Here is a 23,067-nt window from a genome sequence, read left to right as displayed (position 1 = left end):
CAGCAGATGAAGCAATAGCAGCAGCAGATGAAGCAATAGCAGCAGCAGATGAAGCAATAGCAGCAGCAGATGACTTCACTTTGGCTTCTGATTTGATCGTCGCAGAAAGCCTTTCTGATGAGTAGGAGGAGCTAGATGACAGATATTCAGTGGAAGCATACTTGATAGATGAATCGTACCTCTCAGCAGAGGCATGTCTCTCAGCGGAGGAGTATCGCTCAGCGGAGGAGTATCGCTCAGCGGCGTGCCTATCGGCGGAGGAGTATCGCTCAGCAGCGTGCCTCTCGGTGGAGGAGTATCGCTCAGCGGCGTGCCTCTCGGCAGAGGAGTATCGCTCAGCAGAGATGCCAAGTCTTTCACGTGTGACAACCTCATGTGTCTCTGTTAGCTTCGACTTGCTCTCTTCTACTTCTAGTTGGGTGTGGGAGGTGTAGCCAGCTTTGAAGTGGCTGTGGTGATAGTGATCGATTCGAGTTATTTCAGGTACGTATGTTTTAGGAGCTTCCTCATCCTTGCGGCGGGAAGAAAAGGTGATGTAGCCGCCACCAGACACCTCCAGAGTAGCATAGTCCGATGCCTCTCCTTTAGAGTTGGAGCACACACAGCGGTATGTGCCACTGTCTTCTTCCTGACACTCCAGAATAGTGATGGACAAAACGCCGCTCATGTTTGAGAAGATGTATCTCTCACTGCTCTCAGAGATTGCATCTCCGTTGTGGAACCACTGGACGGCAGCGTCTGGCTTGGATTGAATGTTGAGGGTGAATCTGGTGTCGTGTCCGACAGGGATGCGATGAGAGCGCATCCTGACGGTTACACGAGGAGCATGATCCAGGCTGAATGGTGTCTGACTGACCACTGTGTACTTCCTCTCAGACTTCAGAGCAGCCTTTCTGGCTTCGTAGCGGGACATGATGTCAAAGCGAGCGGTGCGCTCAAACCTGGAGGAAGAGCGAGATGCTCTCTCCACTGACCTGATGGGGCTGGGTGAACGAGGACGGGTCCTCTCTGGAGTTGGGGATCTCCTCTCCACAATCACTCCCTCTGCTTCCACATGAGTCCTTGCACGTGCCGGTCTGATCAGCTCTGACACTGGGCGCATCAGCTCAATGTAAGTGGGAGAAAGTGACCTTCTTCTCCTCATGTACTGAGAAACGGTGCGTTTCTTCTTCGTCTCAGAGACCTCAGCAGCCTCATGCCTAACTTCCTGCCTCCTCTCCTCATGTTTGACGGTACGTTGGCTGACACGGACAGGACTGCCGGCAGGAGAAGCCGAGAAGCCCAGCTCCAGTTCATCCTCCAGCATCATTTTCTCTTCTTCTCTCCTCATGGAGATGTAATCATCCGCGGGCATCAGCAGCTCCTCATCGCTCAGGTCTCCCAGAGATCTCCTCCTGGATCGGCAGGACACTTCAGACTCAAGAGAGGGTGAGCGGCGCCCAGGTCTTACAGTTTCCAGATCATCCAGTGTAATCTTGGGAATACGCCACCTTGGCCTGTACTGGTCGGTGATTCTGGGGAGCGGCATGACGTAGAACTGTTCCCACCTGGACAGACGAATACGTCTCTGGCGCTTCTGCACAATCCTCTCTGTCCTCTCTGAAACCTCATACTGATCACGAAGTTTGCGGTACCACTTCATTTCCGAAAGAGGGACAAACTGTTTTATTCCTTTGTCCTCGCCCAGGGCTCTGGGGTCATGAATGACAGGTTCAGGGATCTCATAGGGCATGAAGATCCTCCTCTCCTCCTCCAGCCTCTTGGTCTCTGACTTCTCCTCCGTGATATCAAACTCGCCCTCAATGTGCTTGGTGCTGACTGCGGGTTTGTATATTTCCGCAGCAAATTTGAGTGCTTCCTGTGCTGTGGGGTTGAGTGGTACCGACTCTTCGGTTGCAGCAATATGCAAAGCCATCTTGTTTGTCTTCTCTATTTGTTTCTGTACGTGTCTGTATTTCTCTTCCTCGCTCTTATATTCTCTCTTTGTGTAGGTGAGGCGATTAATCTTCAGCACGGCCTGGCAGCTTATGGAGCCAGAAGAGTTGGTTGCGGTAACTTTGTAAATGCCAGAGTCCTCAAGTAGTGTTTCTCTTATGTGAAGGACGTGATGGTCCATTTCTTCCTGTATCACAACGACTTTGGGACCAAACGGTAAGGGACGACCATCCTTTTCCCACTTCAGAGTAGGATTAGGCACACCTGAGACTCTGAGCTCAAAGCGGACGCTTTCTCCTTCCGTGCAGTCCACATTAGCCAGGAGACGTTTGAACATGGGCCTCATTGTTTCCTCCGTCACAGGATGAGGTATCACGGTGAGACAAGCTGTGCAGCTGTCTTCTCCAAACTTGTTATTGGCCATGACTGTATACTCAGCACTGTCACTCTTGTCCACGTTGTGGATCATGAGCTGGTACAGGCCTTTATCGGTGGTGAATGTGTACTTGCTGTCATCGTCACTCTTGATTCTTTCTCCATTCTTCAGCCATGTTACGTGAGGCTCTGGGTGCACAGTTATAGTCACACCGAAGCGCACGTCTTCGCCAATGTACGCCGTGCGATTGTAGAGGGGCAAAGTAAACTCTGGCGGTCTCTGCAGAAGTTTAGTCTTGTCAACTCTTCTCCTTAGTTTCTTGATGGTGCGGCTTACGTAGTACTCTCGGATGCTCCTCACGGTCTCAACAAAGAGCTCTCCGTAGGCACTCTGCTCTCCTTCATCACTCACTACCTTGCATCGGTAGACGCCATCGTCGCTCTCTTCAATGTCCTTCACATAAATACTGGCAAAACCATTGCTGTAAGTAATTTCATACTTGGGGCTTGGGTGTAGCTGACGGTTGCCAAAGTACCACGACACCTGAGTGCTTTTGTCAAAGTTGAAAATGCTACACGTGAATCTGACGTGACCTCCTTCCTCAGCGGAGGCATGCATGACTGGGCCAGCACGGAGACCGGTGTATTCAGTTCCAATTTTGACTTTACCCACAGCCAGTCCTCTCTGGTTCTTGAAGCCACCTCCAAAGGCCACGCGGGCTGCGGAGACGATGGTATCGGTCTTCTTCACTAGAGAATGATAGTACCTTCTATGCCGCAGTGTCCTGATGACCTTGTTGCTGATGTGCTCAATCTTCATCTTCAGCCAGGGGTGCTCTAGAGCCTCATGAGCTGTCATACGGAGCCTCTTGTCCTTGACTAGGAGTCTGTCGATGAAGTCCATAGCCTCCAGGCTGATATCCTTAAATGCTTCACTGTCAAAGATGTACTCACAGTTGGAGATGTTTTCAATCATCTTTGTTACGGACTCTGCAGCAAATGGATTAATGCCACCGAGTAGAACGTACGCCAAAACACCAACGGACCACATATCTGTGGCTGTTGTAACAAGGTCGCTGCGGTGGACCTCAGGAGCGTAGTACTCTGGGGCTGAGAACAAAATTCTGATATTGTCTCCTGGCACCAGCAGTCTAGACTGGCCCATCTCAATAAACTTTATGTTGGAACTTTTCCTTGTGGTGTAGACGATGTTATCTGGGCGGATATCAAAGTGCCCAAAGTTGTGGCTGTGTAGGAACTTGAGAGCGGAGCAGACCTGTCTCAGGTAACGGACAATCTCTTGCTCTGAAAGCTCAAAGTTGCTGGTGCCAAGGCGTTCAAAGATGTCAACTCCCGAAATAAATTCAAAGATCAAGATGATTTCCTCCATGCTTTCAAAGTATTCATGAAGGTAGATGATATTTCGGTGCCTTGCGACGTTTAGGGCCTCTATTTCCCTGAGAACTAACTCCCGGTCAATTCCTCTGACTTTGATGAACTTGGCCATGAAGGTCTTCTTTGTGGCAATCTCCACACAGCGGTGGACCACTCCAAACTGGCAGCGAGCAAGCTCCTCTGAGATGCTGTACTTAGAAGACAGCTCCTTCACCTTGTAGAAGAGAGCTTCCTCCTTTGTGATCTCTCTGGTTTCATCGACCTCTTCGTCATAGTTCCTGAACACAGACTTGTCTTCCTTTGTGGTGATTGGCTCAGTTGGTGCAGATGGAAGGCCCAGGCCATACTGGTTCTCTGCAATAACCCGGAACTGGAACTTGGTCTTTCCAAATACGTTCATGACAGTGAAGCTGCACTCTGTAGTCTGGCCGGCACGGATCCACCTGTCGGCGGAGGTGGGACACTTCTCAACAACATAACCGATGATGTTGCTTCCACCATCACTCTTAGGGGGCTCCCAGGTCAGGGTGATGGAATCCCTTGCAATGTCTTTCACCACGAGTCCAATTGGAGCATCAGGAATGTCAGCTGCATTCACTTCAATGGTTTGCTTGTCCATTCCAAACCTGTTCTTTGCAGTAATGATATAGTATCCGGTGTCTTTCCTCTGTACTCCTTTCAGGAACACCAAGGAAGTGAAAGATCTGGTGGTGATGACCTGGTGGTGAGGAGAGTTGGAGAGGATCTCCTGACCCTTCTGCCAGGTGACCACTGGCTCAGGCTTTCCAGAGATGGGAATCTTGATGGTGACGTATTCACCACGTACAGCCTGAACTGCTCCCATTCCTTTGAGCTCTTCAGGCAGGTGTATCTTTGCAGGAACTGGAATGAAATAGAAATGAACAGAAAACATTACACTTACGTACAAATTCTTTAACTAGAATGTTTAAGAAATCATTCTGGGTATATCCCTTAGTGAATTCTAGAAGTGCATGGGTGACGATGATACAGGTCTAAAGTCAGATTATTACCTTCCACCTCCAGGTTGGCTATTGTGGAGATGGATCCTGAAGAGTTCGTTGCTCTGACTTGGTAAACGTTGGCGTCCTTCTCATCGGCAGAAGTGATGACCAGTTGGTAGTAGCCGCCCTTGAACTCCTGGGCTTTGATCTTGGTTCCATCTGCCTGGACCTCCTTTCCACTGCGGTACCATTTCACCACAGGCTTTGGATGGCCCACCACCTTTTCACAGAAAAAGCAAACATCCTTAATAACCTGCTGAGGAAAATCTGCAGAAAAATTCTCTTTTTTCTTATAAACAAATCAAGCACCTTCGTGACAAAAGTGGCATTTGAATGGTATTTGACGGTCATGTCTCTGATCTCCTCCCTGAATGCAGGAGCGCGAGGGGCCTGTTCAGACTTGGGGATGATGGGTGCAGAGATCTCGCTCCAGTCGCTTTCACCGCCCATGTTCGCACATCTGACACGGAACTCGTACTCGAAGCGCTCAATCAAGCCTGTGACTTCATAGTGGGTCTCAACAATGTGCTTAGATGTTACTGACATCCACTTGTTCTGCTTCTTCTCGCGTTTCTCAAGGAAGTACTTGGTGATTTTAGCTCCACCGTCGCTGGTTGGAGGCTTCCAGCAAACAACACAGCTGTCCTTGGTGGCACTGATGATGAAGGGCTGCTGCGGGATGCCAGGTTTTTCTGCGAAACGAAGATGGGAGACGTCACCAAATCGCTCACTCATTGTTTCAGTAAACTTGAGAACTGATGCTGGAAAAGATATCAAATGGACTTACCGAATGGAGCCTTGATGATGACCACTGATGGGATCTCCAGAGATTCGCTGACACCATACTGGTTTTGGGCAGAGACTCTGAAGTAGTAGCCAGCACCATCTATGAGGTTGGGGACACGGCAGGTGGTGCCAGAGATGGAGGACGATACCAGATGCCACTGTTCACCTTCTTTGGCCTCACGTTTCTCCACAATGTAGTTGGTTACAACAGACCCGCCGTCATCCTTAGGACCCTTCCAGCTGATGATAATCGAGCCCTTGAGCAGGGATTCAACAATGACGGGACCCTCAGGGATGCAGGGTTTGTCTGGAAAAACAGAGGAGGAAAAATTCATCAATAGTTCCCGTTTGGATATATTTATACATATTTGTAGTTAAATACATTTGACATAAACACAAAAAAGCTTTTCTGTTATCGGCTTACATAGACATCATCCCTGCAAATCCATTTTAAAGTATTACTTATACAGTTTAATTTTTGTTCCTTTTACCTTGAATTTCAACTCGCAGCACAGTGTCGACCGTTCCGTACACATTGCTTAGCTGCACCTTGTAGCGCCCGGCGTTGGTCTTTCGTTGGACGTTCCTCACCACCAGATGGGTGTAACTCTCCGTGTTTTCAATGATCACATTCTCAGCTGACTTCATAGGCTTCTTGTCATAGAACCACATGATCTGGGGGATGGGGCGCCCGATGTAAACCACATGAAGACGGAGGCTGGTGCCGGCTCCGGCGTAGTACATATCCTTCAGGGGGAATCCGGGATGGAACTGAGGCGCTGCCTGCAATCTCAGTTTACCGCTGGTCTCGATCTCTCCAGCTTCGTTGATGGCTCTGCAAGTGTAAAGGCCCTCGTCTTCCTGCTCATCTGTCAAGATGCTGAGGGAGTGGTTGCGGCCATCTGAGCTCATCTTGTACTTGCGGCTCTGGATCAGTTCCTTGCCGTAGCGGTACCACTTGATCTCAGGCAAAGGTCTGCCAATGATGCCACAGGTGAGAGTGCCGGATTCGCCGAGCTTGGTGGTTACATCTTGGATCTCTTCCTTCAGAACTGGAGCCTCTCCAACTGCAGACAAATTGTACATTTTTATCAAAGTCAACATCTATTAATCATTTTACATGTTTGGTTGTTTAAAATTGTTAGTTTCAAATTTTGATTCAAAGTATGCAGACATTCTTGGGGGAAATAATCGCTGCAAACAGGTCATTTTGTTTCGACTGGGTGTGACATCTGCGGCATCTCACCACTAAGTTTGGTCTTGATGCCCATGGGAATGCGACGAGGACGGCTGAATCCAGCCTCGTTCTCAGCAAAGATTCTAAACTCGTATTCAGAAGCCTCCATCAAACCGCCCATTGTGAACTGACGATCCTTGGAGCGCTCCTTGTTGCATTTCTTCCAGGCGCTTTCGCCTGCTTGCCTGAACTCAATCCAGTAACCCAGGATCTCCTTGCCACCATCAAGTTCAGGCCTGAGCCAGTGGATGGTGATGGAATCTTTGGTAATAGAAACAATGTCGATCTCTCCTGGTTGGCTTGGTTTGTCTGGAAAGACAAACGGGAAGAGATTAATACTACTGAACAAAAGTACTGCAGTCTACTTCTTGATAAACTCACTTCTTGGATTAGCTCTGTACAAGTCAAATCACCATCAATACTGTATTAAAAAGTTCTTTCTCCTTTTACATTTTTTCAATGAGTCACTTTATTAATTAGACGTTAACGCACCGAATGGATCCTTGCAGATCACGGGCTCTGAAGCAGGACCAGGTTCACTTTTGCCAATGTCATTCTGAGCCACAACTCTGAAGACATACTCTGCATCCGGGATGAGACCGGTGATGTTGAACATGGTTGTAGTGATATGGGTCTTGTTGTGGCGGACCCACTTCTCCGTTGACACCTCCCTACGTTCCACGTAGTATCCTGTAATGCGTGAACCACCGTCGTCGCGGGGCCGGGCCCAGGACAGAGACACAGCAGTCTTGGTGACATCCATGATCTCTGGTGGGTTGCTGGGAGGTTCCGGTGGACCTGTAGGAAAGAAAGCAGTCAGTGAAATCAAAATATGTCTCCTTGCATGTATTTTTATAATTGGTGCAGGTGTGTCTAATATGTATTTCTATTCACAGTGCAACAGGAGTTACTCACAAAGTGGTGTCTTTGGTTTGACAGACTCATCTGACTTTAGAGATCTGCTGACACCAAACTGGTTCTCAGCAGAAACTCTGAAGTGGTACTGCACGTTCTCCTTCAGGCCCTTCACCACCAGAGAGTTCTCGGTTACTCGAGAATCCACAGTACACCAGGCAGCCTTCGGTACCTCCCGTCTTTCCACCAAATAACCCAGGATGTCAGAGCCACCATCGTCTGAAGGCGGTCTCCAGCTGACCCGCACTGATCTGGCCTGAATGTCATCAAATTCTAGAGGGCCTTCTGGGGCATCTGGGCGACCGATCACCTTCACCTGGAGTTTGAAGACAGAATATTAAGTTTTAACCACGTGTCTGATAGTTAGTCATATTTTACTTTACTGTAGTTAAGCTTTAACTAAATCTACCAGGTGTTCCACCCACCTTGATGTACACGGCCTTTCTACCACATTTGTTCTCCAGCACCAAGTCATAGGTACCGGTGTCATCTTTGTGCGCTTCTTTGATGACTAGCTCAGTGACGTCATCATAAGTGGCGATCATGGCCCGATGTGAGATGTCGCGACCTTCCTTTGTCCATTTGACTGTTGGGAAGGGTTTACCTTTAATGGGTATGGACAGATGGACAACTCCACCTTGCCGCACTACGTAGCCTTCTTCGTATTTACGATCAAGTTCGTAGTCGGGATAAACTGAAAAAGATTAATAATTCAAGTCCAAGATTTAGGTTAATTTCAGATCAGTAAGATGATGACTTTCAAATGAAACCAAATAATCAGCTTTGTAAATAAGATAAATGTGTCCTCTTACTGAGCATCTCCTGGACTTTAACCACCCCGGGGATCTCGGCAGGTTCTCCCGCACCACCGGCATTGCAGGCGATGACCCTAAAGTTGTACTCTGCACCCTGGGGCATGTGGGTAAGGGTGTACTCGCACATCTTGGTGGGTGTGGTGTTGCACAGTGTCCATTCCACCTGGTCCACCTTCTGCATCTCTATCAAGTAGCCAGTAATGACAGAACCACCCTCCTCTTCAGGTGGCAGCCAGGCCAAAGAGACTGATGTCCTGGTGGTGTCTGTGACCCTAGGCTCAACTGGAGGTCCTGGAGGTTCTGTTCAACAACAAACACAGACTTGGTTAAATATCTGAAAAGACACTCTAATAGCTAAATCTGGCTATTGGCAACAATCTAGCTAAGAATTAAACTGTAGTTTCTGAGAAATCCAAGTATACATGCGCAAGAAGACAATCCATTATTGAGTGAGGTGCATTTAACTCCACAATGCTAGGTGGTTCGTCTTCTTCTTCTCCTACTGTGTTGATATACTGGCTTTCCCGGTGTCGTCACTCCCGGAAGGGGGAGTCCTGGGGCAGTCACTAGCTCGGCTAAGCGTGTGTTGCGTTTACATGTCGGAATAACTCGAATTAGGACCGCATTATCTGGCACTAATAGCTCGATTTCAAGAGTTTCAATTCGGTTCGACTACAGCCTGGCTCAGGTGTATACATAGCTTTTAAAAATTCGATATCGGTTGGATTGAGGCAACAATTCGACTTTCTGTTACTGCATGTAAACATACTGACTGATGGTTAGATGAACTCTTCTAATGTTATCAAAGCAGAAGAGCATGGATGCAGAGATTTACATCACGTACCAATGGGATCCATGGCCACATTGATGTCAGAGTTTTCACTGGGTTTGCCATCTCCTCTGGAGTTGATAGCAGTAATACGGAACTCGTACTCCTGGCCTTCGATCAGTCCAGAGGCACGGTATCTGGTCATGGTCACAGGGTTCTTGTTGATCCTCATCCATCTGTCAGAGCGGGCTTCTTTACGCTCTATGATGTAGCCAGCAATGGTGGATCCACCGTTGTCCTCAGGTGGGAGCCAGGTCAGAGTCATGCCTTCATGGGTTACATCAATCACTTCTGGCCTGCTGGGAGGTCCAGGAATGGCTGCGGATAACAGAAGAAAAGTTACATTACAGAGGAAAAGTAACAGGTTGAAGGACAGAAAGTAATCTTGAATTAAAGTAATTGTTAATAAAGCTTTTGATGGGAAGTGGACTCACTCTTGGCACTCTTGCACTCCACCACCTCTGACTGCAGGAAGGAGCTGATTCCGAAGCGATTCATGGCAGCAACGCGGAAAACATACTCTGTTCCCTCTGAGAGTCTGGTGAACTTGAAACAAGGTCTGGTCACCGACTCTGAGATGGTGACCCAGCCCGGCCGGTGGGCATCGCGCTGCTCCACCACGTAGCCGCTGACGTTTGCCCCGCCATCCTTTTCTGGAGGTTCCCAGCTGACTGTCACTGACACGCCATCGACCTCTTCAATCTTCACAGGACCAACCGGGTGGGCAGGTTTGTCTAGAAATAAATGATCAAGTTCTTGTACATGACTTCATTTCACTAGGTTCCAATACGTGTCGTAAGGGAAACATGCCAATGAGTAAGATTCATTTTTGAGAAGGAACTCCCCCTACCAAGGATGATGACTTTGATGACCTCAGTTGCCACGCCGATAGCATTCTTCACCTCCAGCGTGTAGTCTCCTGTGTCATTTATGGTGGTCTCTCGGATCACCAGGTGAGTGGTTTTCCCGTTGCTGTCAATCTTGATGCGGTCCAGCGTGTCCTTCAGTTTAACACCACCAAAGGACCAGGTGCAGACCGGCTGAGGTTTGGCTTTAATGGGGATGTTAAGATCAATAGGTTTGCCACGGTGTATGTGGACAGTCTTCTGAGGGATGCCAGCTACGTCAATCTTGGGCATCACTGAAAAACACAAGAGATATTTTTATTATATTGTCGTGACAATACAGAACTACAGAACTTACCTGAGTTTCCTGTTTCATAATGACTCACCCTTGATGTCCTGGATGGTGAGAGGCGTGACGGTGTCCATGGGTTCGCTGGTTCCCCTGCTGTTTGTGGCGCGGATCCTGAACAAGTACTGGTCGTTCTCAGTCAGGGACTGGATGGTGTAGTGGGACACTGAGGACTTGACTGTGGCCACGACATTCCACCTGTCCGAGCCCACATTGCAGGCCTCGATGGTGTAGCCTGTCAAATGGCTGCCGCCATCGTGCAGTGGTTTCTCCCACTTCAGAGTCGCTGTGGACTTAGTGACATCCGTAATGTGGAGGTTCAGTGGAACTGATGGCACTTCACACACCAGCACCGCTTCTGCCGTCTCGCAGGGCTCGCCAATACCGTAGATGTTCTCGGGCAGGACTCTGAAGAAGTAGTGCACACCCTCCTCCAAGCCTGGGATTCTGTACAGGGTCTTCCTGCACTCAGTGGTGACAGTCTTGTAAGATTTCATGCTGGCTTCACGCTTCTCTACAATGTAGTTGCTGACATGTGCACCGCCATCGATGCTTGGGACATCCCAGGTGATGACCACAGATTCTTTGGTGTAGTCTTTTACGTTGACTGAGCTAGGAGGACCGGGAGTGTCTGGTGAAGAAGAGAGATGAAAACATAAATTAAGATTTGGAGGTGTATGTTATTATGTAGATGTCAAATAATCTTTAAAAAACTGATCTGAGTTGTACTTTTGACATACCATAGACTTTAACCAGGATGGTGGCAGTCTTCTTGCCGGATGGGTTTTCCGCTTCCACAACGTATTTTCCTGAGTCGTAGCGGGTAACTTTCTCCACTATCAGTAAAGTGTAGCTGTCAGTGGTCTCAATGTATCCTCTGCTCTGCAGTTCCACGCCCTTCTTCCTCCAGGCTACCACTGGTGTTGGCCGGCCACCAACGTTCACAAACAGACGCAGAGAACCGCCGGCGCGCAGACACACTGTTTTCTTTAAGTCATCGGCGACCTCCAGGTCAGGTATTTCTGAATGGATGGAAAACATTTGAAGATTGGTCCAAAAATTGCCAAGAGTGAAGCTGGAATAATGTCCTGATAAAGAGCTGTTTGGTACTACTTGTTTATTCAATGAGTTTAAAACGTGACTGTTTTCATATTTTCCTTTTCTCGAGATTAGTTTTCTAGTTAGCGGCAGTCATGTAGAAGACTACAGCCCCATCTAATAACCAAACTACACAATCCTGGTGAGACTGATGGACTCCAGGGGTAAAGATCTCAAAATCTTGTTGCAATTTCACTCAACAAATGTAAAAAAAAAAAAAAAAAAAATGTAAAAATGAGGCTTGTTTTACAAAAAAACTAATTAAATTGTTTTTTTTATCAAGAAACATAAAATTAATGGAACTGCAATGTTGAAAATATGAACAATTTAATGTAGTAAATGCTTTACAGTTCATGTCATAAATTATTTGCAGTGACTCACCGATTCTCTCCAAAGGCTCGGTTTCAGCGCTCGGTTCGCTGAACTCCCCGGTGCCGTTGGAATTGATGGCAGCCACCCTGAACCTATACTTCTTATTGGCTGTAAGGCCGGCAGCCACATACTCGTTGGTCTTGATTGCCTTGGCGGTGGCCCGGTACCACTGCTGGGAGTCTTCCTCTAGGATCTCCATGACGTAACCGGTGACATCCGAGCCGCCGTCGTACATGGGCCTGGTCCAGGTCATGCTGATGCTGTGCTTGGTTGTGTCAGTTATGCGAGGCATTGATGGAGGAGCTGGGGTATCTGGAGTTGATGAAAACAGTTTGCACATCTGCTATGACATTCATTTAAAAGGAGAATACTCCTCATGTCTGCTGTAATCCAGTTCTGGTTCAGGATGAAGAATAACAAAGATTTCTTACATGTTGGGTCTTGACACAAAATGTATGGTGATGTGTCGCTTGGCTGGCCCTCTCCAGCAGCGTTGACGGCTGTCACTCTGAACTGGTACTCGCTTCCCTCTATCAGGCCAGTGATTTTCAGACGGGTGTCATAGATGGTGTAGGTCCTATTCACCCGAGTCCACCTGATTTGAACAACAGAGTTAGTTCTTATTTGCAAAAGTTAAAGCTGCCATGTTCATTTAAATCTTAAGAACTCGCTCTGACCTGGTGCTGCTCTTTTCTCGTTTATCCACAATGTAGTTTCTGAGCTCACTGCCTCCATCGCTCTCAGGCTTCAGCCACTCGATGACGACGTGCTCCTTACCAACCGCTGTGGCCTCCGGCGTGCCTGGCTGGGATGGAATGGCTAGAGAAGATAGGCATGACAGCTCAGAGTTGCAGAAACAAAACCTGATTAGCATTTGAAAACCCAATCCTACATATTTGAAACTAAAAATACTTAGTACCCTTACAATTAAAGGTCAAAGAATCCATATATACAGGACAGCTTCAAGAAAAGTGTCTTTTGATGAAGATGTTTTAGCTTACTGTAGGCATTTCTGGCGATGACAGGATCAGACTCCAGAGGAACTCCAGGTCCGAACTTGTTGACTCCTCTTACTCTGAAGACGTACTCATTGTTCTTGATCAGTCTGCTGCTCACACAGGATAACGTCTTGCACTCTGCTTCCATGAGGACCCAGTTAAGACGGCTGGTCTCGCGGCGCTCCACAATGTAGTGGCTGACGATATCTCCACCATCCTCCAGAGGGATCTTCCAGGATACAGTACACTTTTCCTCAGTTACTCTGGTGATCACAATCTTATCGGCTGGTGCTCCAGGAGTATCTGAGAGACAAAAACAAAGAAACTTGGATCAGGATTTTTCATCTATGTAGGAGTTGAAAGTCAACCAAGAGGTATCAGTTATTGAATGTCTGTGTTTGAAATAATACAACTAAAGTTTGATGGATGTTATTTCTTAGCTACTCACCCAGAACTTTGACGGTGACGGCTGCAGTCTTGGTTCCGCTGGCGTTCTTGACGGTGAGGATGTACCTGCCGGTGTCGTATCTGTCGCAATTCTTGATAACAACCATAGCTTTGGTGGATGTGTAGGTCAGTGAGTATTTTTCTCCAAGATCCAAAATCTTGTCGCCCTTCGACCAGTACACTGTAGGTTCTGGTTTACCACCCACGATGCCGTCCAGGACAATGTCCGAGCCAGCGGTAACCGTGACGATCTCACCTATCAGCTTGCCATCCAGCTCTGCTTTGGGAGGAGCTGCAGCAAAAAGCAAAGAACCAAGACTTTACTCTGGTACTCTGTACTAAACGGCTTTCAGTAGAGGGTTTTCTATAACAAAAACGTCAACATCTAATTAAGTTTAAATGAACTACATTAGTCTGATTTAAGTAATGATTTAAGTAATGGTGATGATGGATACTTTTCACTTTGAATTACCTTTCATTACATAAATATCATTCAGAAGCATGGCAATTGCTATGCAGATGACACTCTTCTATTGAGCAACGGGGCCGTAAATTAGCTAGACTATGAGCATTTCTTGGCACAAAAGCCTGGATAAGTACTTGTTTCCTGTTAAAATAAGATATCTTCCTTCACCAGTTGGCTTTTTATGGACTGGCATCATGTGAAAACAGCTATAATTAATTATAAATAGATTATGATATACCTTTGTCCCTGGATGATAACTGGATTGAACTTTTCTCTTTGAAGTTTTTTATAATAATGTTGTTGTTTATTGAATTGAATAAATAGATTTTTCTAAAACAAAGAAAAAAGGAGCAGAACTTACAGTATTCATCCTTGCATGTGATTGGTCCCGTGGACTCAGAGGGGATACTGTGAACCCCGGCGGCGTTCTTGGCAATGACGCGGTACTCTAAGGTCTCCCCTTCTGTCAGGTTTGTGACTGTGTAGTAGTTCTCTGTGATTGTGGTGTAGTTGCATTTGAGCCAGCGGTTGTCATCCCACTCTTCGGTGCTGTAGACTTTCCTCTCCACTATGTAACCGACGATCTTGCTGCCGCCATCGTTGAAGGGAACAGTCCAGCACAGCGACACAGACGACCGGCTGATGTCCGTCACCTCGAGTTTACCAGGAGGGTCTGAGCCAGCAGAGGAGTTTATCATTTAGTTACAGCTTACAGCTACAACAGTTTTAAAAAGGTTCTTTTTGCTCACTAGAGGTTTGGCAGTTGTTAGGATCTTGGTTAAACAATGACCTTTGTGAATTAGTTACCATGAGTGCAAATGTTTCTCTTACCAACGGGATTGAGTGCAACCACCGGCCTGGAGGCCTCACTGGCCTTGCTGAGTCCAGCGATGTTCATGGCATAAACCCTGAACTGATATTCCAAGCCCTCGATCAGGTTGGACACCTTGTAATGGGGCTCCAGACAAGGCAGCTTGTTCTCGCGCACCCACAGGATGGTATTCCTCTCCTTCTTCTCAATCCAGTATCCTGTCACCTTGCTACCACCATCAGCATATGGAACATCCCACTTGATGTTAATGGCATTGGCTGACACTGACAAAACATCTGGACGAGTCGGAGGACTTGGAGGAACTTGAAAGTGAAGAGGGAATGAGAAAAGAGCTTATGTTAAATGATGGGTCACACTTACACATGTAAAATTGGGACTTGCATTGGATAGAACTTACTAAATGGATGCTCAATAACAACAGGAGCACACTCGATGGACTTGCTGACTCCGAACTTGTTCTCTGCACAGACTCTGAACGTGTACTCCATGTATTTGGTGAGATGGGTCACTTTGATTGTGGTTCTCCTCACACTGGAGTTCACAACCTGCCAGGAAGCAGAACCTGACTCCCGCTTTTCAACAATGTAGTTGGTGATCTCACTACCGCCATCATCAGCTGGTTCGGACCAGGACAGAGAGCAAGACTCGGATGAGACTCCAGAGATCTCCACGGGGCCTGTGGGTGGACTTGGTCTGCCAACAATGACTACGGTCACTGTGAAGGTCTTCACTCCAGCACTGTTCTCCAGCGTCAGGTAGTACTTGCCACTGTCGCTTCTCTTGCTGTCTCTCACCACTAGGGTGGTTCGTTCCTTTGTGGTCCTAATGACGACTCTGTCGGTCTCCTTCAGCTTCATTTCCTCAAGCTTCCATGCGACTTTGGGTGTAGGCCTGCCACTGATGGGGATATCGATTGTGAAGGTGTGGGACATCTTACAGGTGATGAGCTGGTTTGTGATGCTGCTGAGGTCAGCAGTTGGTTCGATACGAGGCTCCTTAATGACAACAGAGCTGAAGGTGCCCTGAGGCTCGCTGATTCCAGCCTCATTCATGGCCTTGACTCTGAAGTCATATTCTGTGTTCTCAATTAGACCCTCTACCAGTAGTTTCTGCAACTTCGACTCTCCGCAAACAACCCAGCGGTCAGTGCCCTTAGCTCTGGATTCAACAATGTAGCCTCTGACGCGGCTACCTCCGTCATGCTCCGGTTTCAACCACACCAGGGAGGCTGTGGAGTTGGTAGTGTCAACAACATCTAGTCTCTTTGGAGGTGCAGGTTCTTCTGTGGCGACGATGGGTTCACTCATCTCATGGGGTTCTCCCTGGCCGTACTGGTTGACAGCAATCACTCTAAACAAGTATGGTACGCCAATATCCAAACCGGTTACCCTGATTATCTGACGGGAGCATTTGCTAGTGACTTCCTGCCAGGCCAGGCGGCTTGCTTCGCGCTTGTCAACCATATAGTGGTGGATCCGGGCCCCACCATCATTGGAAGGTGCATCCCACATCACTGTCAAGGCCCCACAGGTTACATCTTTGAAGGTGATTGCTCCTGGAGGTCCAGGGGTGTCCAGAACTTTGACAGTGAATGTGATGGACTTGCGCCCGCTGTTGTTCTCCAGGGACAGGGTGTATTTACCTGCCTCGTACCTGGTGCATCCTTCAATTGTCAGAGTAGAGAATGAATCTGTGGTGTTAACATCGGCCATGACAGGAAGCTCGCCGTCCACCTTAGACCACGTGGCAAGTGGAGCCGGCTTTCCTCGGAAAGCAATGTGGAGGTGGACGGTGCCACCGTTCTTCACGATGTGAGTTTGCTTGAAATTGGCATCAAGGTCAATTTCTGGAGACCTAAGTCTATCCAGGGCCTGAACAGGGTTGGGGATCACTGACGCCTCGCCTTGTCCCGATCCATTCACAGCACTGACCCTGAACTTGTAGAGCTCCCCGGCTACCAGGCCACTAGCAGTGTAGCAAGTGTGGATACAGAGCTGACTGTTGATTCTATGCCACTCTTCCAGGCTGGCCTTACACATGTCAATATTGTAGCCAATGACTTCCAGGCCACCGTCGAACACAGGCTTTGACCATTCAAGCGTAACTGAAGACTTTGTGGAGTCGATGACCTGTTCAACAAAAAAAGAGCATTGTTCACATTATAATTTCTATTGTGTGAGTCTTTTTGGTTCCTGTCTCTGTATAATCTGATTTGGATACTAGAGGCGATATCTTCTACATTGAATATTTGCTTGTTTTTTCTTTTTCAAAATAATTTCTTAACTGATTTTGAAAATGCATTGTGCATGTTGGTGGTTCTTCTCAGAAATGTCCCTAAATAAATGAGAAAACATAAATACTCTTTATTATCACTAATTATCTGAGCTGTTGTTGGAGAGCCACCGGAAAAACCTACTTTTTTACTACTTCAGTTCAGTGCAGTATTTCTGTAGTCCTACCTTGATCACAGAGGGAGCACTGGGAGTGCTGGTTGGCTCTCTGCACTTGAAGAGCCTGGAGGTGCTGCTTGCTGGTCCGATGCCGGCGCCATTTTCAGCCATGACACGGAACTCGTACTCGTTGCCCTCTGTGAGGTTGGTGACGCGGTGCCTTAGCTCTGTGATAGGTCTCTTGGAAGAAACCTTTACCCAGCGCAAGCTCTTTTTCTCTCTCCTTTCCAGGATGTAGCGTTTGATCTCATTGCCACCATCTGATCTTGGCCTGGTCCAGCACGTGGTGATACTGTCTCCAGTCACGTGGGTGGCATCTGGGGTACCAGGGGCATCAGGCACAGCTGAGGAGCAGAGCAGAAACATTTTTAAGTTGCACAAGGGAGTCTTCTATTTTTTTTTACCAACAAAAAAACTACTTAGAGAGAAGAGAAAATGTCAGAAAATGTTTGAAGTTACTTACTGTACTGCATCTGTGCTATAACTGGGTCAGAGTCCAGAGGTTTGCCAACTCCAAACTTGTTGACAGCAGAAACTCTGAACTGGTACTCGTTGCCCTTGATGAAGTTGGTGACATTGTAAGAACAAGCTTCACACTTGGATGAAACTAAGGCCCAGGAGATCCTGGAGGTCTCCCTCTTCTCCACAACATAGTGAGTGATGGCAGCACAGCCGTCATTCTCTGGTGGGTTCCACCACACGGTGCACTTCTCAGCGGTGATGCCGGTGAATCGGATAGGACCTTCAACAGGTCCGGGTGTATCTGCACAGACATAGAGGGTTGAGATGTTGCTTTTGGAGGTGGTGAAACAGGTTGATGAATGTGGACACTGTGGTATGAAGCTGTGGTGGCCACAGGAGAAAATCTGAACGTGCAACAGATACTGAAACGCTGGTGTCTTTGTTTACTGACCTTGAACTCTGACGTTGACTTCCGCTTTTCTGGTACCAGAACTATTTTTGGCCTCCACAGTGTAGATTCCACGGTGGTTCCTGTCAGCATCGCGGATGAACACACTGCTGGTGCCAATGCCAGTGGTAATCTCTATATCGACCATTGTCCTCTTGTCAATTTCTTTGCCGTCCTTGTACCAGATAACTTGTGGAACTGGGCGTCCAGTGATTTTGCAGTTGAGCTTCACATTCTCGCCAGCCCTCAGGTTAAGTACCTGATCTGGAGACCACTCAATCTCAGGAGTGACTGGAGATGTAAAAAAAAGCAGCATTAATCAATATTATCTATTAAAAAACTGCATTTTCTGTGAATTTTGTTTGACTTCAAAACACTCACTGCTCTCATCTCTGGTCATAATCTGTCCAGAGGAGTTAGATGGTGGGCTGACCGTACCGACAGCGTTCCTGGCAGTCACTCTGAAATCAAATCTGTCTCCAGGGGACAGGCCGGTCACCGTGAACTGCGTGCCACTCACGTCAATAAAGTTGCAACGCAGCCATTTTCCTCGGCCCTGGCGCCTCTCCACACTGTACGCCACAATTTTGCTGCCACCGTCTCGCTTGGGAATGTCCCATTGCAGGGTCACTGATTCCCTGGTTACATCGATGCAGACAGGTTTGCCAGGTGGATCTAAAGTAATTGAAGAATAAAGTTAGTTTATGTATATACTAAGCAACACAGCACACAGAACATGCACAGAGTCACTTCTGAACACCTGCAGATGTTGGACTTACCTACAGGGGATACTGCACGAGCATGTTTGCTCTGTTCACTAACAGGGCTGAGTCCAGCATTGTTCTCAGCATAGACTCTGAAGGAATACTCCAGACCTTCCAAAAGGCCAATGATCCTGTACTCTTTGTTGGAGATAACTGAGGAGTTCACCTTCTCCCACAGGAGGCTGTTCCTGTCCTTCTTCTCAACATGATAACCCAAAATGGGGGAACCTCCATCAAAGCCTGGAGCCTCCCACTTAATGGTCATACCATCACTGGTAACATTGTAGGTCACTGGCCTTGCTGGTGGACCTGGTGGTTTGTACTGGTGCTCGGCAATAATATCTGAAGAATTGAGAGAATCACTGACTCCATACTTGTTCTCTGCACGGACCTTGAACTGGTACTCGGTTCCCTTGACCAGGTTGGGGATCTTAAATGAGGTCCTTACGACACTTGAGCACACCATCTTCCAGTTTGCATGAGATGTTTCACGTTTCTCCACGCTGTAGCAGCTGATCTCACCACCTCCATCTTCCTTTGGCTCATCCCAGGATATTATAATACTTTGAGCCTTGATCTCATCGAATCGGATGGGGCCAACAGGTGCTGATGGAGGCCCAAGGGTGCTCACCTTGATATCAAAGAAATTCTTGACAATTCTGTTGTCCAGAACTAAAGTGTACTGGCCAGAATTCTCTTTCTTGGCTCCTCTGACTGTGACCGCGGTCTTGTTGTCTGTGGTTCTAAAGCGAACCTTTTCACTCTCCTTCAGTGGCAAGTTGTCCTTAAGCCAGCTAATTGTAGGTCTTGGTTTACCCTTGAACGGTAGCTCAATGTGGATGTTTTGACCAACGCGAACAGCAAGCTCTCCATTTGGGTAATCAATGAGGCTGGCTTCAGGTGGAATGATGAAGTCCATCACAGTTATTGGACCAATTTGGGAGAAGTCACTTCTGCCTTTCTCATTCTTGGCGAACACTCTGAAATCCAGGATTGTGTTCTCCTTGAGTCCCGTCACCTCACAGCTGCAGCGTTTGCACGTAGCACCTAAAGACCAGTTGACTTCTTCCTGGCTTCTCTTCTCAATAATGTACTCTGTGATGTAGCTTCCGCCGTCATGGTCGGGTCTGGTCCACTGGAGGGTAACAGAATTATTTGTGGAGTCGTTCATCACTAGGTTTTTAACAGCTCCTGGAGTTTCTGTCGGTCTGACAGGCTCAGTAGTCTCACAAAAATCGCCGACACCATGCTCGTTTTCAGCTGATACACGGAAGAAGTACGCTAAACCTTCTTCCAGGTCTGACACCTTGTAAGACGTGTTGGGACATTCTGCAGTGATGACCTGGTAAGCCTTCATGGTGGAAGCCTTCTTTTCAACGATGTAATTAGTGACGTGAGAACCACCATCGATGATAGGAGCCTCCCAGCTGAGTGTCAGCTTTCCTCTTGTCACGTTCTTGACCATCAGTCTCTGGCAACTGGATGGACTGTCCAGAACCTTGAGCGAAACTGTAATTATCTTGGGTTCTCCGACACCATTCTCTATCTCCAGCAGGTACTTTCCGCAGTCATCACGAGTGACCTTGGGAATGAACAGTGTAGTGGATCTCTCAGTGCTGTTGATGGTAAAGCGGTTGTCTCCAGCCATATTGCGGTCGCCACGGCGCCAGGTGACGTTGGGAGCAGGACGTCCCTTCAGTGGGATAAACACTTCGACATCCCGGCCGGCTTTGGCTGTGTATTGAGTTGTCATGGGAACATCTAAGTCCAAATCAGCTTCCTCTGTTGGAAGGAAGAGTTGTCATTAAAAATAATGGTACAATGATAAAGAGATTCCCTTCGCCTGAATTTGAATGAAAATAACGAGTAGATGAATGATGAACTGATTACATTTTATACAAACCTAAAATATCTTTGGCTTGAATGGGTTGGTACATCTTGATGTATTCTCCTTTTCCCTTGCTGTTAACAGCAGAGACTCTGAAGTAGTAGTAGGTGCCAGGTTTAAGGTAGGACACCACATACTCGCATGCCTCTACCTGCGGGTTGGTAGCCACCCATTCTTTTTCCTCTGTATTCAGCTGCTCAAGTAAGTAGTGGGTGACCACACTGCCACCATCGTAGACTGGCTTTTCCCAGCCAAGCGTGATGGAGGTCTTTGTGGAATCGACCACGCGCAGCTTGGACGGTTCGCCAGGCAGGTCTGAAGAAGAGAAAAGAACATGGATTTTGTCAATATAAAAATAAAAAAATCTTGGGCAGAAATTTCTAGAAGGATTGTCAGTGCAAATTCCATACCAATAGGATCGTAGGCCCGGTAAAGGTCAGAGGCCTCAGAGTAATTTCCCGCTCCAGCCTTGTTGACAGCACAAACTCTATACTGGTAGTCATTGTTCTCCACAAGGTTGCTGACTTTCTGTCTGGTGTCTCGGATGGTTCCCTTCACCACCTGGAAGCAAGCAGTGGATATGATGATGCTTACACATGTCAGATATTAGTATTGCTTCTTATAATGTCAAATCTTTTTAGGGTTAGGGTTACTTCAGCTAACATACCTTAAACCACTGCAGACTCTTCTTCTCCCTTTTTTCAAGGTAATAACCGTCAATGTCACTTCCTCCATCTAGTGCTGGTCTTTCCCAGATTACCGTCATGGTTGACTTGGTGATCATGGTAACATTAGGCCTGGATGGCTCACTGGGAGGGACTGTGGAAGATGAGAAGTATGAAGTTAAATGCAGTTTCTTTCCATATATGTTTAAAAAAATATATTGTTTGGCTGTGGTGGTAATGGGCGTTCTCGGATATAGTCACCAAATGCATTCTTGGCGATGACGGGCACAGATTCCAGTGGGTCTCCGATGCCGTATTTGTTAATTCCACGGATTCTGAAGATGTACTCGTTACCCTGGATTAGTCTGGGCACGTTCACAATGCAGTCGACCAGTTTCTCAGAGACAATGGACCACATTATCCTGCTGGTCTCCCTCTTCTCTACAATATAATGGGTTACCATGGCACCACCCTCATCATCAGGAGGAGACCACATGATGGTGATGTTGTCGGCCGTGATCTTCTTAAATTGAATTTCTCCACCAGGGGGGCCTGGCTTGTCTGATTGGGGTGGGGAAATATTCATGAACATCAGGTACGAGATACATTTTTGGCAATGTTAAATAACTGTCCTTTAAATAAAGTTATAATACCTTGTATGACGAGCCTGACAATGCCACAGGCAGATCCCAGAGAGTTCTTCACCCTCACCTCATAGGTCCCAGAGTTCAGGCGAGTGGTATCCTTCAGGGAAATGCTGGTGGACTCAAACGTGTGTTTGAAAGAGAGCTGAGCAGAAGGTTTCAGCTCTCTGCCGTCTCTTAACCACTCAATGGTGGGGGCAGGTTTGGCTATGACATTAAACTTGAGCTCCACATTAGAGCCAGCCATGTACTTGACCTCGTTCAGATACTCCTGAGGTATTTCAATTTCAGGGGCACCTAAAGAATTAACCACAAAAGTGGAGGACAGTTTAAATTCTGAGGGACATACGCATTATAGATGATAAAACATAAAATCAGGATGTAAAAATAAATTAAGAGAAAAAAGTAGCAAGCTTTTTGACCAATATTGATATCCAGTTTCATTCAAAAACATTCACTAGAAGAAAATGAATGTAGTAACTTTAAGGAAATCTGCAAACAGGAACAAAATTCTCAAAGACCCACCATAGGTATCCACACATGTGGCTGGTCCAGCAGTCACTGATGGGTTGCTCACTGAGCCAACAGCATTTTTGGCCATGACTCTGAACTCGTAAGACTCATCCTGGATAAGGCCGGTCACAGTGAAGCGGGTATCTGAGATGTTGGTGAGGTTTACTTTGGACCATTTATGACTGATGCCCTCTTTCTTCTCAACGATGTAACCAGTGATCGGGGATCCGCCATCGAAGTTGGGCTTCTGCCAGGCCAGGCTGATGGAGTTCTTGGTGATGTCAGAGATGCGCAGGTTGATCGGTGGCTCTGGAAGAAGAAGTGGGGGCATGTTAAATTACAATTTTACTTAATCTGACTTGATAAGTTTTATAGAAACTGTAATAGTAAATAAACTTATAAGAGACATTTAATATAAATTAACCTGGACTGTAGAGGAATGGACTGAATTCATAGAATTAGAGTAAAACAGGACTGAATTACAATAAAATTGAGTTAAACTGAACTGAATTCAAGC

The 23,067-nt window shown here is 47.2% G+C and overlaps 1 protein-coding gene across 1 annotated transcript in view; it reads right to left on the bottom strand.

Moving 5' to 3' along the window:
* The window catches only part of ttn.2 (titin, tandem duplicate 2), a 201,301-nt gene that overhangs the window by 4,419 nt on the left and 173,815 nt on the right, over nucleotides 1-23,067 (bottom strand). The window contains exons 224-258 of the mRNA XM_061722952.1: nucleotides 22,563-22,859; nucleotides 22,047-22,334; nucleotides 21,655-21,954; nucleotides 21,396-21,547; nucleotides 21,139-21,289; nucleotides 20,744-21,043; nucleotides 18,856-20,622; nucleotides 18,458-18,751; nucleotides 18,080-18,367; nucleotides 17,630-17,929; nucleotides 17,176-17,510; nucleotides 15,114-16,845; nucleotides 14,716-15,018; nucleotides 14,246-14,557; nucleotides 13,420-13,710; nucleotides 12,975-13,274; nucleotides 12,651-12,792; nucleotides 12,405-12,568; nucleotides 11,983-12,285; nucleotides 11,244-11,525; nucleotides 10,541-11,134; nucleotides 10,160-10,450; nucleotides 9,744-10,043; nucleotides 9,325-9,627; nucleotides 8,478-8,780; nucleotides 8,091-8,359; nucleotides 7,666-7,981; nucleotides 7,243-7,548; nucleotides 6,760-7,059; nucleotides 6,005-6,580; nucleotides 5,515-5,820; nucleotides 5,037-5,419; nucleotides 4,737-4,947; nucleotides 315-4,587; nucleotides 47-179 (exon numbers count right to left, since the gene is read on the bottom strand). Coding sequence (XP_061578936.1) covers nucleotides 47-179; nucleotides 315-4,587; nucleotides 4,737-4,947; nucleotides 5,037-5,419; nucleotides 5,515-5,820; nucleotides 6,005-6,580; nucleotides 6,760-7,059; nucleotides 7,243-7,548; nucleotides 7,666-7,981; nucleotides 8,091-8,359; nucleotides 8,478-8,780; nucleotides 9,325-9,627; nucleotides 9,744-10,043; nucleotides 10,160-10,450; nucleotides 10,541-11,134; nucleotides 11,244-11,525; nucleotides 11,983-12,285; nucleotides 12,405-12,568; nucleotides 12,651-12,792; nucleotides 12,975-13,274; nucleotides 13,420-13,710; nucleotides 14,246-14,557; nucleotides 14,716-15,018; nucleotides 15,114-16,845; nucleotides 17,176-17,510; nucleotides 17,630-17,929; nucleotides 18,080-18,367; nucleotides 18,458-18,751; nucleotides 18,856-20,622; nucleotides 20,744-21,043; nucleotides 21,139-21,289; nucleotides 21,396-21,547; nucleotides 21,655-21,954; nucleotides 22,047-22,334; nucleotides 22,563-22,859 — 17,165 coding nt within the window. The remainder of the gene's footprint in view (nucleotides 1-46; nucleotides 180-314; nucleotides 4,588-4,736; nucleotides 4,948-5,036; nucleotides 5,420-5,514; nucleotides 5,821-6,004; nucleotides 6,581-6,759; nucleotides 7,060-7,242; nucleotides 7,549-7,665; nucleotides 7,982-8,090; nucleotides 8,360-8,477; nucleotides 8,781-9,324; nucleotides 9,628-9,743; nucleotides 10,044-10,159; nucleotides 10,451-10,540; nucleotides 11,135-11,243; nucleotides 11,526-11,982; nucleotides 12,286-12,404; nucleotides 12,569-12,650; nucleotides 12,793-12,974; nucleotides 13,275-13,419; nucleotides 13,711-14,245; nucleotides 14,558-14,715; nucleotides 15,019-15,113; nucleotides 16,846-17,175; nucleotides 17,511-17,629; nucleotides 17,930-18,079; nucleotides 18,368-18,457; nucleotides 18,752-18,855; nucleotides 20,623-20,743; nucleotides 21,044-21,138; nucleotides 21,290-21,395; nucleotides 21,548-21,654; nucleotides 21,955-22,046; nucleotides 22,335-22,562; nucleotides 22,860-23,067) is intronic.

The sequence above is a fragment of the Cololabis saira genome, chromosome 6 (genome assembly GCF_033807715.1).
Source record: "Cololabis saira isolate AMF1-May2022 chromosome 6, fColSai1.1, whole genome shotgun sequence".
NCBI lineage: Eukaryota > Metazoa > Chordata > Actinopteri > Beloniformes > Belonidae > Cololabis > Cololabis saira.
This window is presented reverse-complemented; position numbering and strand designations above follow the sequence as displayed.